General features: G+C 43.5%; 1 protein-coding gene across 1 annotated transcript; it reads left to right on the forward strand.

Moving 5' to 3' along the window:
• Nucleotides 1-999: 999 nt before the first annotated feature.
• On the forward strand, nt 1000-7513 carry LOC146673070 (uncharacterized). Its single transcript, XM_085400924.1, has 8 exons — nt 1000-1041; nt 1652-1761; nt 3040-3092; nt 3172-3438; nt 3519-3758; nt 3842-4018; nt 4593-4718; nt 4984-7513. The coding sequence occupies exons 1-8, from the start codon at nt 1000-1002 to the stop codon at nt 4986-4988; spliced, it is 1020 nt and encodes a 339-aa protein (XP_085257050.1). The 3' UTR covers nt 4989-7513.
• The last annotated feature ends 7979 nt before the right edge of the window (nt 7514-15492 follow it).

The following is a 15492-nucleotide window of genomic DNA, read 5'->3' on the forward strand; positions in this document are numbered from 1 at the left end:
CAAGGAAAGTGGAAAAGCCTCTGTTAGCTGCTGTTTGCAGCTAGCAGAGGCTAACAGAGGCTAATACCAACGCTAACCAACAGTTTAGCATATCGTCGACAGCTCACCTCAGCATGGCTGTCCTCGGTCAGCAGTGAGCTTTATTAACTTGCACAAAGTTTTACACCCTGTTTGAGAGTAAATAAAAGTGGACATTTCTCAGCTCCAGCATTGACAGCTGAGGTAAACGGTGGACCGACAGCTTATCCACGGTCCAGTCCTCGTGGCAGTAAAAACTGTAATCATGCATACATGCTTTTGTCACACCTGACCATTTCGTACAATATAATTGAAGTTTTGGATTTAAAAATTTAGCAGACGTGAACGAGCAACATTCCTGATGAGGCTGGTCAACGCTGTTCAACTAGAAGCCTACGTGGATGATATCCCAGCCTACACATCCCCCTGAACTGAACTGCCTCAGTGAAATACTTGCTCACTCACACCAAACTTCATTAAATGTGAATGTGTTACTTTGCTGGTTCCCAGTTGCAGCTTAAGTGCATCCAATATTAGATTTCCCAGCTTTTCAAACACACCATGAGCTGTGCCATTTTCTGGGCACAGCAGGTTAATACCATATAAAGATTTCCTGATGTTGTATCTCCAATAACAGGTCACGGCATTTCGCTCTCGAGGCAGCCAGTGCGCTTCCCTGCAGTCCCAAAAAGGTTGATTCGGTTCATCTTGACGCACACCTGTGTGCACTTGTATTCAAAAGGTTTTTCCGTGTAAAGATATGATAGTGAGTGTGGGGAGTCATAGATTCAGCCCCCCCCCAGGACCACCGGATGGGCAGATGCTCCACCCACCTTGAAAGAGCTGAAGAGATGCCTATATGGGATGTCACCGAGCAGCCACAGTGCAGAAGTCAGAGAGGGCCGGCAGCCAGCTGCACCAGAGCAGACCGAGGCCCGAGGTTTGAGGGCCCTCCACCCCCCAAAGTAGCCTGACGGAGTCATGGATGCCAGGCCCTGCCAAGCAGCCGCCGGGAGTGAGCCAGTATGTGAGACCTGACTTGACACATAGACATAGACAAACATGCACACACAGACACAAACATGCACCAGCCTCATACACACATATACAAATAATCAGCACTCACCCAGTGTGGAGACAAGCAAAAATGAACCCACACTCCCCAAACACACTCTGAACCCCAAGTCCATTTCTTTTAGGGGAGAAATGTTTGATTTTGGGGTGGGGATAAATTTCATGATACATGATCACATGGTCAAATATTTTTAGACGTTTGGCTCCTCCCACGGGATAATAATAATAATAATAATAATAATAATAATAATAATAATGGATACTTTATTGATCCCCATGGGGAAATTACTTGGGATGGTGTGCATCTTTCTCTGCTTTCTCTGAGATGTGAGTATGGATATGTGTGTGTTGACTGTTGAGGCAGGTGGATGCTGCTGATTGCTGGTTTGAAAGAGTTCCTAAGTGTTGATTGGATGATTGGATGTACAGCAGCTTCTTAAACCCCAGCTCACAGCCACCTCCGCCCTCTACTTCCCTCCTCTGTACCAAATAAGGAGCTAGCTTTGATCCAAATCAGCTAACTGCGCATCACCAGCTCTTCCTCGTCCTCGCTGTCCAGAAGCAGCAGCGTGATGATCTTGACAGGGAAGTGGTGAAGCTGAAGGTGTCACTCTGCTGCCAGTCGTCGTCCCGACAAGATGAAGACTTCATCTGTGTCTCTGCTCCTCGGTGAGTCAAACGCTGAAATCCTTCACTCACTCATAGCGTTCATTTATCTTATAACACAGTAACAGAGTGTGTGCTGGATGCTCTCACTGACTGACTCTAAAATGAAATCTCTTCAGGTCTGTCCAAAGTCTGAAGTTACGTTTATGCGAGAAGAAGAGTTCACTCTTCTTCTTTAGTGTTTTTGTTGTTTTATTTGATATTTGTTTGTCAAGTTTGACAGAAATCAAGTAAAATGTGTTTGTTTTTTTACGGCAGCTCACACTTTTAACTCAGAGGCACCAAATGAAGAGAAATTTGTTCCTGACAGGTGAAAGAAGGACAATGAAAGTGTGTTTGTATGTGACTTGAAGTTGTCTCATCAACAGTTTGTATGTTTTGCTGCTCAGAACCTTTTTTCATCTCAAAGTTCAGATCCATCGTGTGTTCTGGACTCAGAGAGTTGGACCTTCATATCCAGTTTGTTGTCTTTAACATGTTGACTTGTAGAGAAGTCAGGCAACCTCTTTTTTTTTATCGAAGATCAACTTTCACTCAGGAAACCACAGCTGCTAGCTGCAGGTACCACATGCTCCTCTGGTCTGCCTCTGTTATGTAGTCTTCACTTCCACTATAGAGAGCAAACTTTCCTTCATGTGGACTCTAATGAAAGGACTGGAGACTGTTTTTTTGTCATTTACCTTACTTTTGTGTATTTTGTTATTTTTCTCATGATGAGCTTCAAACAGAAGCAAACTGGGACTCAAACCTGTGAATAAAGATCAATGAAGCAGCTTCTCCAGGTTTTGATTCAGCAGCTGATGCTGAATAAACAACTAACCCTTATCCCATGGCTTTGGTTTATAAGTTCTGACTGTTTAATCCTGAGAATGCTTTTCTTGCCTGCTGTACCCCTTACTCTTTTATTCCCCATTGCCCATCCACCCCAAACTGCTGAGTCTTCATGAAGCCTGAGTGGGGAGCAGTTTCTCTTCTGCTTCCAATAATCAACAATTCCCCAAAATCTGCTTAGTTTGGGAAATATTTAGGTGCAGGGTGTTAGATTGTCAAAACAGATATGACGCCCACCTCATTCAGACCAAGTGTACCAACATAGTTTCGTCAGCATGTGTTAAAACTGAGCTGGCGCTTTGTGTGATGTTTATAAGTCTAAATGTACTTTTAAAACCTAAAAGGAACCTTAAAAGTGAATTACAGGTCTCCCCCCTTTAATGTGATGTTTTTGGAACAAGACCAGATTGAAACAGGTTCCTGCCCTCTGACCTTCAGTGACCTCTGACCTCCTGTTGCAGGTGTGTGTGTGCTGCTGCTGTCTGCACTGACTGTTTGTGCAGGTGAGTAGATGAAGTGCACCATGGTCCAGGACAAACACTGAGTGTAAACACTGATAGAAACTGTCCGTCTGTCCTCCAGTCTCTCTGAGCGTCAGTCCAAACCTTCAGCAGTTCTTCACAGCAGCCTCAGTGTCTCTGACATGTGACGGTCAGCTGGGCTCTGATGGATGGACGGTGAAGAGGGACACAGGAAGTGGGACTGAGTCATGTGGAGCAGGGGGGCGGGGCTTCGGGAGGTTCAATGGTCCATCCTGTGTTTTTGATGAGTTCAGCCCAGTCAGTGGAGTTTACTGGTGTGAAGGTGAAGCTGGAGAGAAGAGTGAAGAAGTCAACATCACTGTATCAGGTAATGAAGTCGTTCATTTCATCAGACTAACAGCACACTGTTATACCACCTCTACATCACTCTGTGGGTCTTTTCCTCAGATAAAGAAGTGATCCTGGAGATCCCTGCACTTCCTGTGAGGACAGGAAGTGATGTCACTCTACGCTGTAAAAACAAAATTGGTGGCACAGTCGCAGCTTATTTCTACTTTAATGGACGTCCTGTTGGACCTAAATCAGAGAAACTCATCACCATTAACGTGCAGCAGTCTGATGAAGGTCTCTACTGGTGTTCTACTGATGAGTTTGGATCATCTCCTCAGAGCTTTCTGAGGGTCAGAGGTCAGAACACTGTTTCCTCTTAAAGCTTAAACCTGTTGAGAAGATAACAAACTGAATGACCCAGCTTCATATCTTTCCTGCAGATCCTACTACACCAACACCACCAACAACAAAAACATCAGCAAACATCCATATCTCCTGTTCTCCTCCTCCTCTTCCTAATCCCTCCTTCATCATCCCAGTCATAGTTACTGTAGGTTCTCTGGTCCTTGTGGTTCTGGTTTTGGTTCTAGTTCAGCTTCTTTGGAAGAAACACACAGGTATGATATCTGTCTGACCCACCTGGGCTCTTTTGGTTCAAGCAGCAAATTAAAATATTTTGAAATTTCACTTGAGAAAATCTGAGGGACTTTCCTGTCTGCATTTATTTTGTAGAGCACTGGGTCCCAACATCTTTAGACTGATGCGTTCCCATGGCCCAATTGAAAAGTTTTAAAAGTTCTGGAAGTGGGTCCATAAAAATGAAAAGTATTACTGATATAAACTTGGCTTATCTCTCATTCAAAGTCACGTCCAGACAGCTTCCATCAGGGTTTCAATTTTAGGATCGCTCCCTAGAAATGAGATTCAGACTAAAACCCCACAGACACAAACACCAGTTTGGGTTGTTTTTCCCGATTGGCTGTCACTTGTTAAGGTGGTATGATACAGGAACAGTGTTCTGTGGTCTCATCACTCTGATGCTGCCATCATGGCTCTGCTTAATCCATAATCAACCAGTCTTTGCTCCTGAATCCTGTACCTGTAACATCAGACTGTCTATGACGGTCTTCTAAACATCCTACAGCAGTGAAGTGATCACCAACGTTCATTCACATCACATCATTTCTGCAGGGAGACACCAGCCAGCCTCTACAAATGATGTCGCATATGCCGAGGTCACCATTAGAGAGTCAGCCAATAAGATGTCAGTCATCCAACCAGAAGTGATTTACTCCAGACTGAGCATAAACACTACAGGTACACATTCTAGCAGGTGACATAAATGAGCGATAAAAGCAAGAGAAATTGAGAGTTGAAGAAGATGAGACTTTTTTTCTCCTCTTCATGCTGCCATGTGTATTTGACCTCTGTCTCTAAATTAATCTGAAAGCTTCTTGTTCTGGACAAATTTAAATGTAAACCCATTTTCTAAAAATTTTAAATTTAAAAAATGTGTAAATAAACAAAGAATACAAAGATTTGTAAATCTTATATTTTATTAACAACACAATACCAAAACCAGGTTAAAAGAAGAGAAAACCAAGTGGTACCAAAGACCAACAGCTGGAGGAGGAACACTTCCAGAAATGACTGTCAATGAACACAGTTCACCACACCACCTATTCCAGGAGCGCAGCTTCATAGTAGGAGAGTCAGGTGCTGAACTGGCCTGCCTGCAGTCCTGATCTTTCATCAATGAAAACATCTGGAGCATCATGAAACCAGAAGCAGGACAAAGAAGAGCCAGGACTGCTGGGCGGCTAAAACCCTCCATCAGACACGGATGGAGCAACATCCCACTCCCAAAAAGTCCAAAAGCTGCTGTCCTCAGTTCACAGACATTTCCAGAATGATGTTAAAAGGCGAGGCTGTACAGGAGCATTACAAAATGACACTTCTGATATGTGTTTGGTTTTCTGTCTTTGAGAGAATATGAGACTTGAAAATCATTGGATTCTGTTTTTATTTGTTTTAAACAGCATCACTACTTTGAGGTCGTAACATGTGGTCATGGAAAAAATATTTTTACCTCAAATATATCAAAAGTTTTGAAAGTGGGACAGGAACGCAGGATCCACAGCAGGTCTGCAGCTCTGTCGCTAGTTTCCTGTTTTACAGTTAACGTTGTCACTGGTTTCCACTAAACCTTTACTGTGGTCTCTGTGGTCGATTCACTGTTTGAAAAATGGGACAGTGACAGTGTCAGACAGCCGTGGCACTGATCCTGCAGCTTCAACAGATCGCTGCACTGGAAGAATGTGATTGGTACATAGTGTGAGGCAGTTCAGGTTAGTATGAACGTCTGCCCTTTTCCAAAATAAATGTGGGAAATTTTCTTTATCCATGTGTGTTTGGTGAAAAATAAAGTTGTCGCTCAGAGAGAGATCAAAGACGAGGTTAGGCCACCTTTTGGATTCCACACGAGGAGCTGATGAAGATGCAGAGTCACCAAAGTGACGGGAGAAAGTTCTCCTGTGTGAGATGCAGCAGTCACATCAAAAGCAGATAAATGGTGAAGTCACCTGAGTCAGTAGCTGTTTTTTCCCAGAGTCGAGTGTTCATTCACCCACATCAAAACAGGTGCTGCTCGTGTGGTTAACTGATGAGAGAAGCTGAAGTCTCTGCGTGACAGGGCTTCCTTGTTGACACCAGTGGGAAATGATCAAAGGTAAAACAACCGGTGTGATAAACCACGAAGTGTTTTATGTGTTTAAGTTCAGTTTAACTGCTGTTCGAACGTTGTGGACTGTTTCCCGCCATGAAGAAAGAAAAGATAAACAGTGTCTGACAGAACATGAGAGTGTGCTGAACTGGATCAAATTATTACTGAGAATGAAATACCATGACCTCATGAACTACAGTAAACTAAGAATGATGATGATGAGTAGAAGGAAGAAGACTACCTACAACCTCCCTCCTCAAATGCCTGTCTCCTCAAGGTCAGCTTTGTTTCACTCAGCAGTTCCACCTCAACAACGCCGTGTGGTTCAGTCGAATTTTCCCGTATCAGTTATAGTTTCCCTGCTTTCTTTCTTTCTGGTTGTTTCTGCCCTCCCGTGACCATCCTAGAGCCTGTCTCTCTGCCTGTTCCTGCTCACAGAGAGGCTTGTACCCTGCCTTCCCCTGCACCCTTTCCAGTTCCCTGAATGGTGGTCGCTGTGGTCCAGTCAGTCCCAGTTGCCTAGAGCAGCTAGGGCTCCGCTTGTCCCTGCAACCATATCAGTTCCTCAGGTAGCAACAGCTAGTGTCCAGCTGTCACCTGCTCCCAGCGTGAGGACATCCAAGGCCCAGTCCACCTTTGCACCCTGGCTGGTGTCCAACTACTTCCCATGCCTGTCCCTACTTCCCAGGGTGACAGTGGCCAAGACACAACCTATCCTTGCACTCGTACCCATTCCTTGGATTGGGACAGCTGTTCAGCCAATCCCTTCAGCAGTACCTGTTCTAAGCGCTCAATGAATCTTAATACACCATAGAAGCACAAGCAACAGGGGTGGGGGTAAGCCGGTGTAGACAGCACATCTGGTCCTGTAGCATGCGCTGGGCCCAGATCTGCCCCCTGACCTCGGCCTTGGAGATAAGCATGCAGAGGTGTTTGGGGTGCAAAGGATGGGAACGAAGATTCTAAACACAGTCTGTTATCATGGAGAAAGGTCTTGTTGTCCAGCTCCAGCCTTGAGGCCACAGCTGGCGCCAATGTGGTAGGCGCATGAGATGGTAGTGATTTTCCTTTAGTGCAAAAACTGCATGCCAATTTTACAGTTGCTCTAGATGTCCGTCACTGGTCTCTCAATCTCCAAGATGTTATTACTATTATTATTATCTCGTTATTACTATTACTCAGCTCTTTTTAGCGGCTATTTGACCACAAACAGCTGGTGCAGCTTTGCTAGATTAACCCAATGATTTAAAATCATGGTTGACATTAAATATTTTGCATGTAAATGATCAAAGAACGTAGATTTTACGATTTGAGCCCCGTTATTATCTTTAGGGTGAACTTAGCCCTTTGGAAAACTCCAGAACTTCCTGTTTAAAAGATTTGCAAGTGATTTCTTTCATGGCAGTTTTTCATTTGTGAAACAAATCAATTCCGTTGTAAAAGCCAACTTCTTCCAGCTCAGGGCAAAAAATAAGAACATTTTGTAATCTGCTGACTTTAGAAAGTTATTCATGCATTTATTTAATCCAGGCTTGATTACTGTGATAGTCTTTATTTTGGTATCAGCCAGGCTCTGCTCTCTCATCTTCAGCTTGTTCAGAATGCTGAATCCCAGTGGGATAAGGTAGAGATTTCCTGTCCTCTGTTGATTTCCCCTCCACGATATTCATTTGATCTTAATGCGCCTTGCTGCTGCATTTATGGTGGCCCATGAAGGATTCGCGAGACCCATCCTTCAAATCTGGGGAGACAGAGGACGCATTTGTGGGCCACATTTGGAGGAGCCTTCAAATATGAACAACCTTCATCGCCTCACTGTGACGTATTCGGCCTACAAATGCGGCCTCTGAATTTGGCAACAGCCAAAGACTATGTGACTGTAACATTAAATTAACAGTGTCTTTAAATGACCTTTGACCTTTAGTGACCTCTGACCTTCAGTGACCTCTGACCTCCTGTTGCAGGTGTGTGTGTGCTGCTGCTGTCTGCACTGCAGGTGAGTTGATGAAGTGAACCATGGTCCAGGACAAACACTGAGTGTAAACACTGAAGTGCTTCACTCATCTGTCACAGATAGACACACTAACAGAGTGTGAGCTCTCACTGACTGACTCTCAAATCAAATCTGTTCAGGTCTGTCCACAGTTTCATGTGTTGTTTAGGCGACAGGAAGAGTTCACTCATCTTCTTTTGTGTTTTGGTTTTATTTGATATTTGTTTGTCATGTTGTGAAGAGGAAATCAAGTAGAGATGTTTTCAGTTTCTGTAACATGATGGTTTGTATAGATATCAGCCAACAATCATCAGATATCAGCTTTCACTCAGGAAACCACAGCTGCTAGCTGCATGTACTAAATGTTTGTCTGACCGGCCTTTGTTGTATAGTCTTCACTTCCTCTTCTGTTTACAAATTTTCCATCATGTCAACTGAGTCAAATTTAATTTCTCTCAGAGTTTGTATGCTTTGTTACTTTCTGATGATGAGCTTCAAATATGAGCAAAGTGAGACTCAAACAGGACGTAAACCTGCAAATAGAATCCATGAAACAGCTTTTTCACACTGTTCATCCCACAGCTGAGGTGGAATAAACATCTAACCTTCAAGAATGTGCTTTTTTATTTTGCAAGACCTGCCTGCAGTACCTTTACTGTCCACTTACCCAAAGCTGCTGAGAGCCTGAGTGGGGAGCATCAACTCAAACAAACAACAAATCAGTGGAGTTTACTGGTGTGTCATTCCGTTACAATCGAGGTGAGTGGCTGCAAATTTCCACCAGGTTCTTGAACCTCTTTCATATCCGCCCCAAGCAGGCCCATAATCTCTTCATCTGCTCCACTCACCTGGAGCTGATTTTTGGCAATCAGGCTGGAGATATTTAAGCCTCACACTGACGTTCCTTCTCCACCAGTTAGTCAGCTACTCCATGTTGGAGCTGGCTTTTATGTCCCCTGTTCTCGTGTGCCTTAGTTTTCCACGTCTCTTACTCTACCTTAAGCTCATCCCTTGGACCTCGAACAACTTACCTTCACTCTGGAAATCTCTCCGTGCCTCACCGGCCTGCCATCCCGCTCCATCCAAACCTGTGGAACGTAGATCAGCCAGCTCACACCATCCAACTGACCTGGGCCCTGTTTCAGGAAGCCGGTTTAGTGGAAAAACTGAGTAAGTATACCCTGAGTTAACGAAAACTCTGGGTTTTCGGTTTCACAAAGCGAGTTCAGCTGCAGCCTGAGTGAGTCACTATGACGACACACGCCGTGAAGCTAACCTGCCCCCTAGCAGGTTTACCACAACTAACCCTGACTGTCTCCGCCCCTTTGTCGGAAACCTGACAGTAGGAAGTGTCGGACATGGCGTGCCACTTCCTTGAAGAGCCAGTAGATCGTGAAGCCCAAATTCTCCGCAGAGCTCTCCGCCGGGAGAGAGTGATCAGAGCGCGTTTGGACATTTTATCATTTCCTGATGATTTTCTGTGCGAACGTTACCGTTTCTCAGCACAATCTATAATTTATTTGGATAACATCCTCAGGCCATATATTACGCATGTGACACATCGCGGACATGCGCTCAGTCCATTGCATATTATTTGTATTGCACTTCGGTTTCTTGCAAACGGGAGCTTTCTGTATAATATTGGTGACGCTGAGCACGTTTCCAAGGCTACCGTCTGTCGGGCAGTCAGGAATGTTACAGTTGCACTGAAACGTCTCCTGTACTCGTCTGTGGTGTTCCCCGGTCACAGACCCACAAGATTTATCAAAGAGGGATGCCACAAAATTGCAGGTATCAGGATGACCAAAACTTAATGTATGATGTGGTGATACTTGGACTACTACTTAAATTGCACATTTATTTTCAGGGTTCCCAGGCGTGATTGGCTGTACAGATGGCACTCACATTCCAATCATTGCTCCTTCAATAAATGAAGGAGACTATGTGAACAGGAAGTCTTTCCACAGCATTAATGTGCAGGTACATAGTTCCCTGTAGCATGTCAAACTAACAAATTATTTCATTATAGTAATGGATGCTAATTTGTGTTCTCTGCACTGTGAAGATCATATGTGATGCTGCCAACATTATCACAAATGTGGAAGCCAAGTGGCCAGGCTCTGTCCATGACTCACAAATATTCCGTGAATGTACACTGAGCACAAAATTTGGACATGGTGAGTTGAGAATACTTTAAAATATATAAAGACCAATTGCTTCAGGGACATTTGAACTGAAGTGTACCCTTCTGTCTTAGGAGAGTTCACTGGCTACTTGCTTGGTGATAGGGGGTATCCATGTTTACCCTATTTGCTTACCCCTTACCCTGACCCTGAACCGGGCCCACAGCAGCGATATAATCTGGCTAATTGCAGGACAAGAGCCAGAATTGAAATGACTATCGGAATGCTTAAGGCCCGGTTCCAGTGCCTGCAAAGACTCAGGGTCACCCCAGAAAGGGCATGTGACATTATTGTGGCATGTGTGATTCTTCACAACATTGCCACAATTAGAGGAGAACACTGTCCTTCTGAACCAAACATCAGCAGTGATCCAAACCATGAACATCCTGACCCTCCCACGGACATACAAGATGGAAGAGCAGTCAGAGACACCATATGTCACAATCATTTCTTTTGACCCATCACCTCAACATGTTGAAAGAAGAATAAACTGATTTTTTGTTCAACTGGCTTTATTGGTCGCCTGTGTTTCCTGTACACAAAGTATTAAAAGATGTAAACCTCATAAAGTGTCTCTGTTGCTTCCTCCTCTGTAACAGCTGTCAATGTTTCTTCATTATTTTCCTGTAGTAAAGAAATAAACAACATTGCTGTTCTACTGTAAACTCATATAATCTGTGGAGTATTACTCACAACTGCATGTTGGTCTGGCTCAACAGGAGGCTGCACCAGATGCAGTACACCATCACCATCAACTGATAGAATATGAGGTTTATACAGGTCACTTATAACTTACAAGGGACCAAATGGCAATTAACAAACATACCAAGCACCTTACACTTCATTGTCATTATGCTCTCAAAGACAACCAAGGCTGAGGGAAGGCAAAATCAGTCGGAAAATAACTTCACTACAAAATAATCCATTATGGTAAAGAGTTTATCAGATGAATGAGTAGCACTGCAAAGGTGACTGTGAAGAAAGGATGTATGCACATCATGTATTATTTTGAATTTACCCCTTATGTAGGCACTTGTGTCTTGCGGGGTTATTGACTCAGAGGATGTCCCCGCAGAGATGCCTTCGGCCACAGGGCGCCCACTGTTTTGGCTGAGGGCCAACTGCTCAGCCTCTGTGAGTGGTGATGGTGGAGGACCCCCACCTGTTTTTCGGGCCTCCGCTTTTTTTCTGTTGGCTATAACGGGCCACATTTGAGCATACAGAGTAAGCAAATATGTACTTGTAATGTGCTCAGATAATTTCAATAAGTGCTTACAGAAAGAAAATTAATGTAGCCTCTAACTGCAATTGATTTACATGGGACAAACAGACCAAGCACTATGGCTCATAATACAATTACACCTTACCTGTTTGGACTATATTTTTATATTTCATTTTTACTTGCTGCCAGGCACGTTTGGGGCCTGTTGGGTTGCACCTGCGCTCACATCACATCACAAAATAAAATGTATAAAATAACAAATAAAATAACATATGATAAAATAACGTGTTAAATGGGTGGAAATCCCTCGATCAATGTTTATATTAACACTCACGCATTGACTCTGTCGGCTATGTTTTGCCATGCATGCTTTTGCAGCTGTGGCTGTGTTACTTTTTTCCGCGGAATTTGCATGTTATCGGCATGTGCTGCCATCAGAATTTCGGCCTCAAGCGCTGTAAGATACATTGATCGTGCCTTCTTTCCCTCCGTCTCCATGGTGACTCGCTTAATCTGTGCTCCGCTTATCAGGGCTTTATGTATCCTCGTCCGCGCGCTTCACTTGGGGTTAAAGCAACTCCGCGTTGACTGAACTAATTGTTATCAGCCTTTCTGAAACGGAATATTCCGAGTTGGACAGTTCGGGGTTACTCAACCGTGAGTGTCGTTTTTCACTCTGAGTTTTCCAAACCGGCTTCCTGAAACAGGGCCCTGGACTCACACTGCCCCTCCCTCAAAGCGTTTTTCACTCCAACTCCCAGTGAGCTATAAATACAGCTAAACTTACCCTCTCCAGTGTTTCCCCTTCTTCTAACTCCGTTCTCCTGACAGCTAGACCTAAGCTGTCACGCTCCAGTTACCCTTCCAGCCCAATTTCCGCTTTTGGTCCACAACCAGGTTATCAGGTTTCTCACGCCAAGTCACTGTTACATTCTGTGTGGCTGTTTTCTGCTACTGCCAAGTGTTAACCTGTGCTAGACCAATAAATGTTGTTAAACCCTGCTTCTCCTCCAGGGTTCTGCTCAGTTCTGGCCCTCATGACACGTTCATTTAATCATCAGAATAACAGCACGCTGTTTTAATTTTTATATAAAGAAAGGATCCTGACATCCTGACACTTCCTGAAAAGACAGGAAGTGATGTCACTCTACGCTGCAAAGACAAAACTGGTGGCATAGTCACTGCTTATTTCTACTTTAATGGACAACTAACCAAAACAGAGCATCATGATTAATGTGCAGCAGTCTGATGAAGGTCTCTGCAAAGAGGTCATTAAGAGTAACTGTGTCTGTTTCTACATTGAAACTGTGACACTAACCTCTGTCCTGAAGGTCATTGACCGAATATTGATCATGTGAGTCATCACACGAGCAGAGGTGTGAATACAGGCGTAGGTCATTACAGGTGAACAGGTGAAGCCTCCATGAGACATTGATCTCAAGACTACTGAAAAACGTGATCTTCTTCACAGTGCTGCTTCAGCTCACTGACGTTTATGTACGTTATGCACAGCTCTCTGAAATCCCACCAACACATTTCATTCAATGTTAGGGTCTCGGCTTTGGACTATCGCAGCACCTCAATTTCAAAAATGGACAAATGAACAAAAGCATTTTGTTCTCAGACATTCAGACTGTCTCTAAACATTCTCAGTAAAAAAAAAATTACAAATAATCTGAGTTCAGTTCAACAGACAGAAACTCAAACTCAGTCCTTCACTCACTCATACACAACAACACTGACGTCGCCACACAGGTGAGAACGAAGGTAGGCTGGGCGTACCTGTATGTGGACTAACCACAGAGGTCCAGAGAATCATGAACAAATGAATTCATCTTTAGAAAGTGAACAAATCCTGACTGTGGTTTGTATTTATGCACCAAACAACAGTTGAGAGCAGCCAGTCTGTTGGGGGTCACTGGGTGGGGTACTCAAGGGTTCTTCATCCAGGGAATCTTTGGAGACTTCAGAGCTCATGTGGACAATGACAGTGAGACCTGGGTGGCGTGACTGGGCACATCATGCGAAGGCCCAGGTCTTTGGGGCCTACAGACACCACAAAAGAAGAAGATCAAATGGAAAATGAATGATGGAAACTGAGGTCAGAGCTGCAGACTTGCTGGTGAGGAGAGGTAATGATCTTCAGGCAAGGCAAGCGCTGTTCAGTCCTCTCCTCATCTTCCTCGTGCTCCTTTGTATATTCCATGTAGCATTAAAGGCACAAATGAGTTTAAACAGGTAAAGTCAGGTAAATGGATCCTGGTTATTGATTCAAAGTGACTAAAGTCAGTAAAGAATAAATGTTTAGGCTTTATTGTGTCAGTCAGACAAACATTAACAGTAACCTGTCTCTTCTATCAGACACAGAGATGAGTGATGACATCAGAAATAAACCTGAGTGCAAACAAAGGGAAATGTTTCTTCTGTGAGCTGTGTGACGTTAGCACTGACCAGCAGAGGGCGTCAGAGTCACATGATTGAAAATAAAGGCATAAATTGTCCAAAATTAACTTTCTTTATTTCTGTTCCCTTTATGTGTCTCCTTTCATCTTGCCTACTTGTCTCCTCCCTCCTTCCACCATGTCTTCCCCACTCTCACATTCTTGCTTCTCCAGTCTCATTGTTCCTTCCTCCTCTATGTATGTCTCCTTCATCGCTTCTTTACTCTTTTTACCCTTCTCTTCTTTCACTTTATCTCCTGCCTCCTCCTATGTTGCCTCTATCTTCTTGTCTCAAAGTTTCCTTCATCCTTCACTCCTCCTTCGTTGCCTAGTCTCTCCTTGTCTCATTTATTTCACTCTTCTTTATTTTCTTCTTTTCAGTTTCCTCCTTGTCTCTCATTGGTTCCTGCCTCCCTGTCTCCTCCTCCCTTGACTGTGAGGATTCGTGAAGGTGAAACATGTTCAACACAAACTGATTCTCCACACACATCTATGGGCTCAAATTGTGGTCATAAATATTTTGTACTTGTAAATCTGACCGACTAGTTGTGAACTGAGTTTTGTAACCTTGTAAACCAAAATATCTAAAACATTTATGTTTGTGCATCTATAGATGCAAATTGGTGTGTGTGCAAAAAAGATTTGGGTTTTTTTGTTTGTTTTTTTAAAAGAAAGAAAAGAAAAATAATAATAACAATAATTATTATTGTTACCAGCCTAATAATAATTAGGCTGAAGAACCAACAATTTTAGCCCATAAGAACCATAAGTATGAACTACCTCCAGGACCTGAAGCTCAGTAAAGCACCCCTCCAACAGCCAAACCTATCTGTTCTCTCATTGGATTGTTAAATTTGTGATTGACATGACGTTAACCAATCAGCTGAAAGGAAGAAAAATTCAGTCAAAATTTGTACTTTGAGGTTGTGTGATCCCCTTACAGTCTGAGCACACCCTTCACTCCCCAATATTTAAATATGGGGACCACTACCCGAGTCTGAGAGTCAAGGGCCCCAGATATGCAACGTTGCAAAGGCCTGTCAACCAAGTGAGCCCTACAACATCGAGAGCCTTCAGGAACTCAAAGTGAATCCCATCCACACTACAGGCTCTGCCACCAACCAGGTGTTTAATTGTGTGGATGCTTTAAGCATCCACACTATTGAGTTCCTGTTTCTCTTTAATCTTTATACTTTATTATTCTAGTTGCTTCTGTACACTTTTTGGCACTTAACTACTTCCACAATTTTCAGCCGATTTTCACCGTTCAAATTTTAAACTATGCTGATATTTTTTGCTAATGCCGGCTAGATCTTTTGGTGCTCATAACTTCTATAATTTTTGAGATATTGAATTTTTTTTGCAATATTTTTGCCCATTGAAATGAATGGAACACATTATCAATGTGGTCACTTATTTCTGCTCGCTGTGTTTTAGCTCAGTGAGATGAGCATCCGTTCTCAGACTGGGAGGCCGGTGTTCAAATCCCGCTTATGGCAACATTTCTTTCAGTTAACAGTTAAACTTTTT

Source organism: Rhamphochromis longiceps, linkage group LG3, assembly GCF_057381845.1.
Source record: "Rhamphochromis longiceps isolate RC_006_pf linkage group LG3, R_longiceps_female_GT1.1, whole genome shotgun sequence".
Taxonomy (NCBI): domain Eukaryota; kingdom Metazoa; phylum Chordata; class Actinopteri; order Cichliformes; family Cichlidae; genus Rhamphochromis; species Rhamphochromis longiceps.

Coding starts and splice junctions, on each gene's coding strand:
- LOC146673070 (XM_085400924.1), top strand. CDS start 1,000: ATGGATGCCAGGCCCTGCCAAGCAGCCGCCGGGAGTGAGCCA. Junction 3,093..3,171: donor TGCACTGACTGTTTGTGCAG/GTGAGTAGATGA, acceptor TCTGTCCTCCAG/TCTCTCTGAGCGTCAGTCCA. Junction 3,759..3,841: donor GAGCTTTCTGAGGGTCAGAG/GTCAGAACACTG, acceptor TCTTTCCTGCAG/ATCCTACTACACCAACACCA.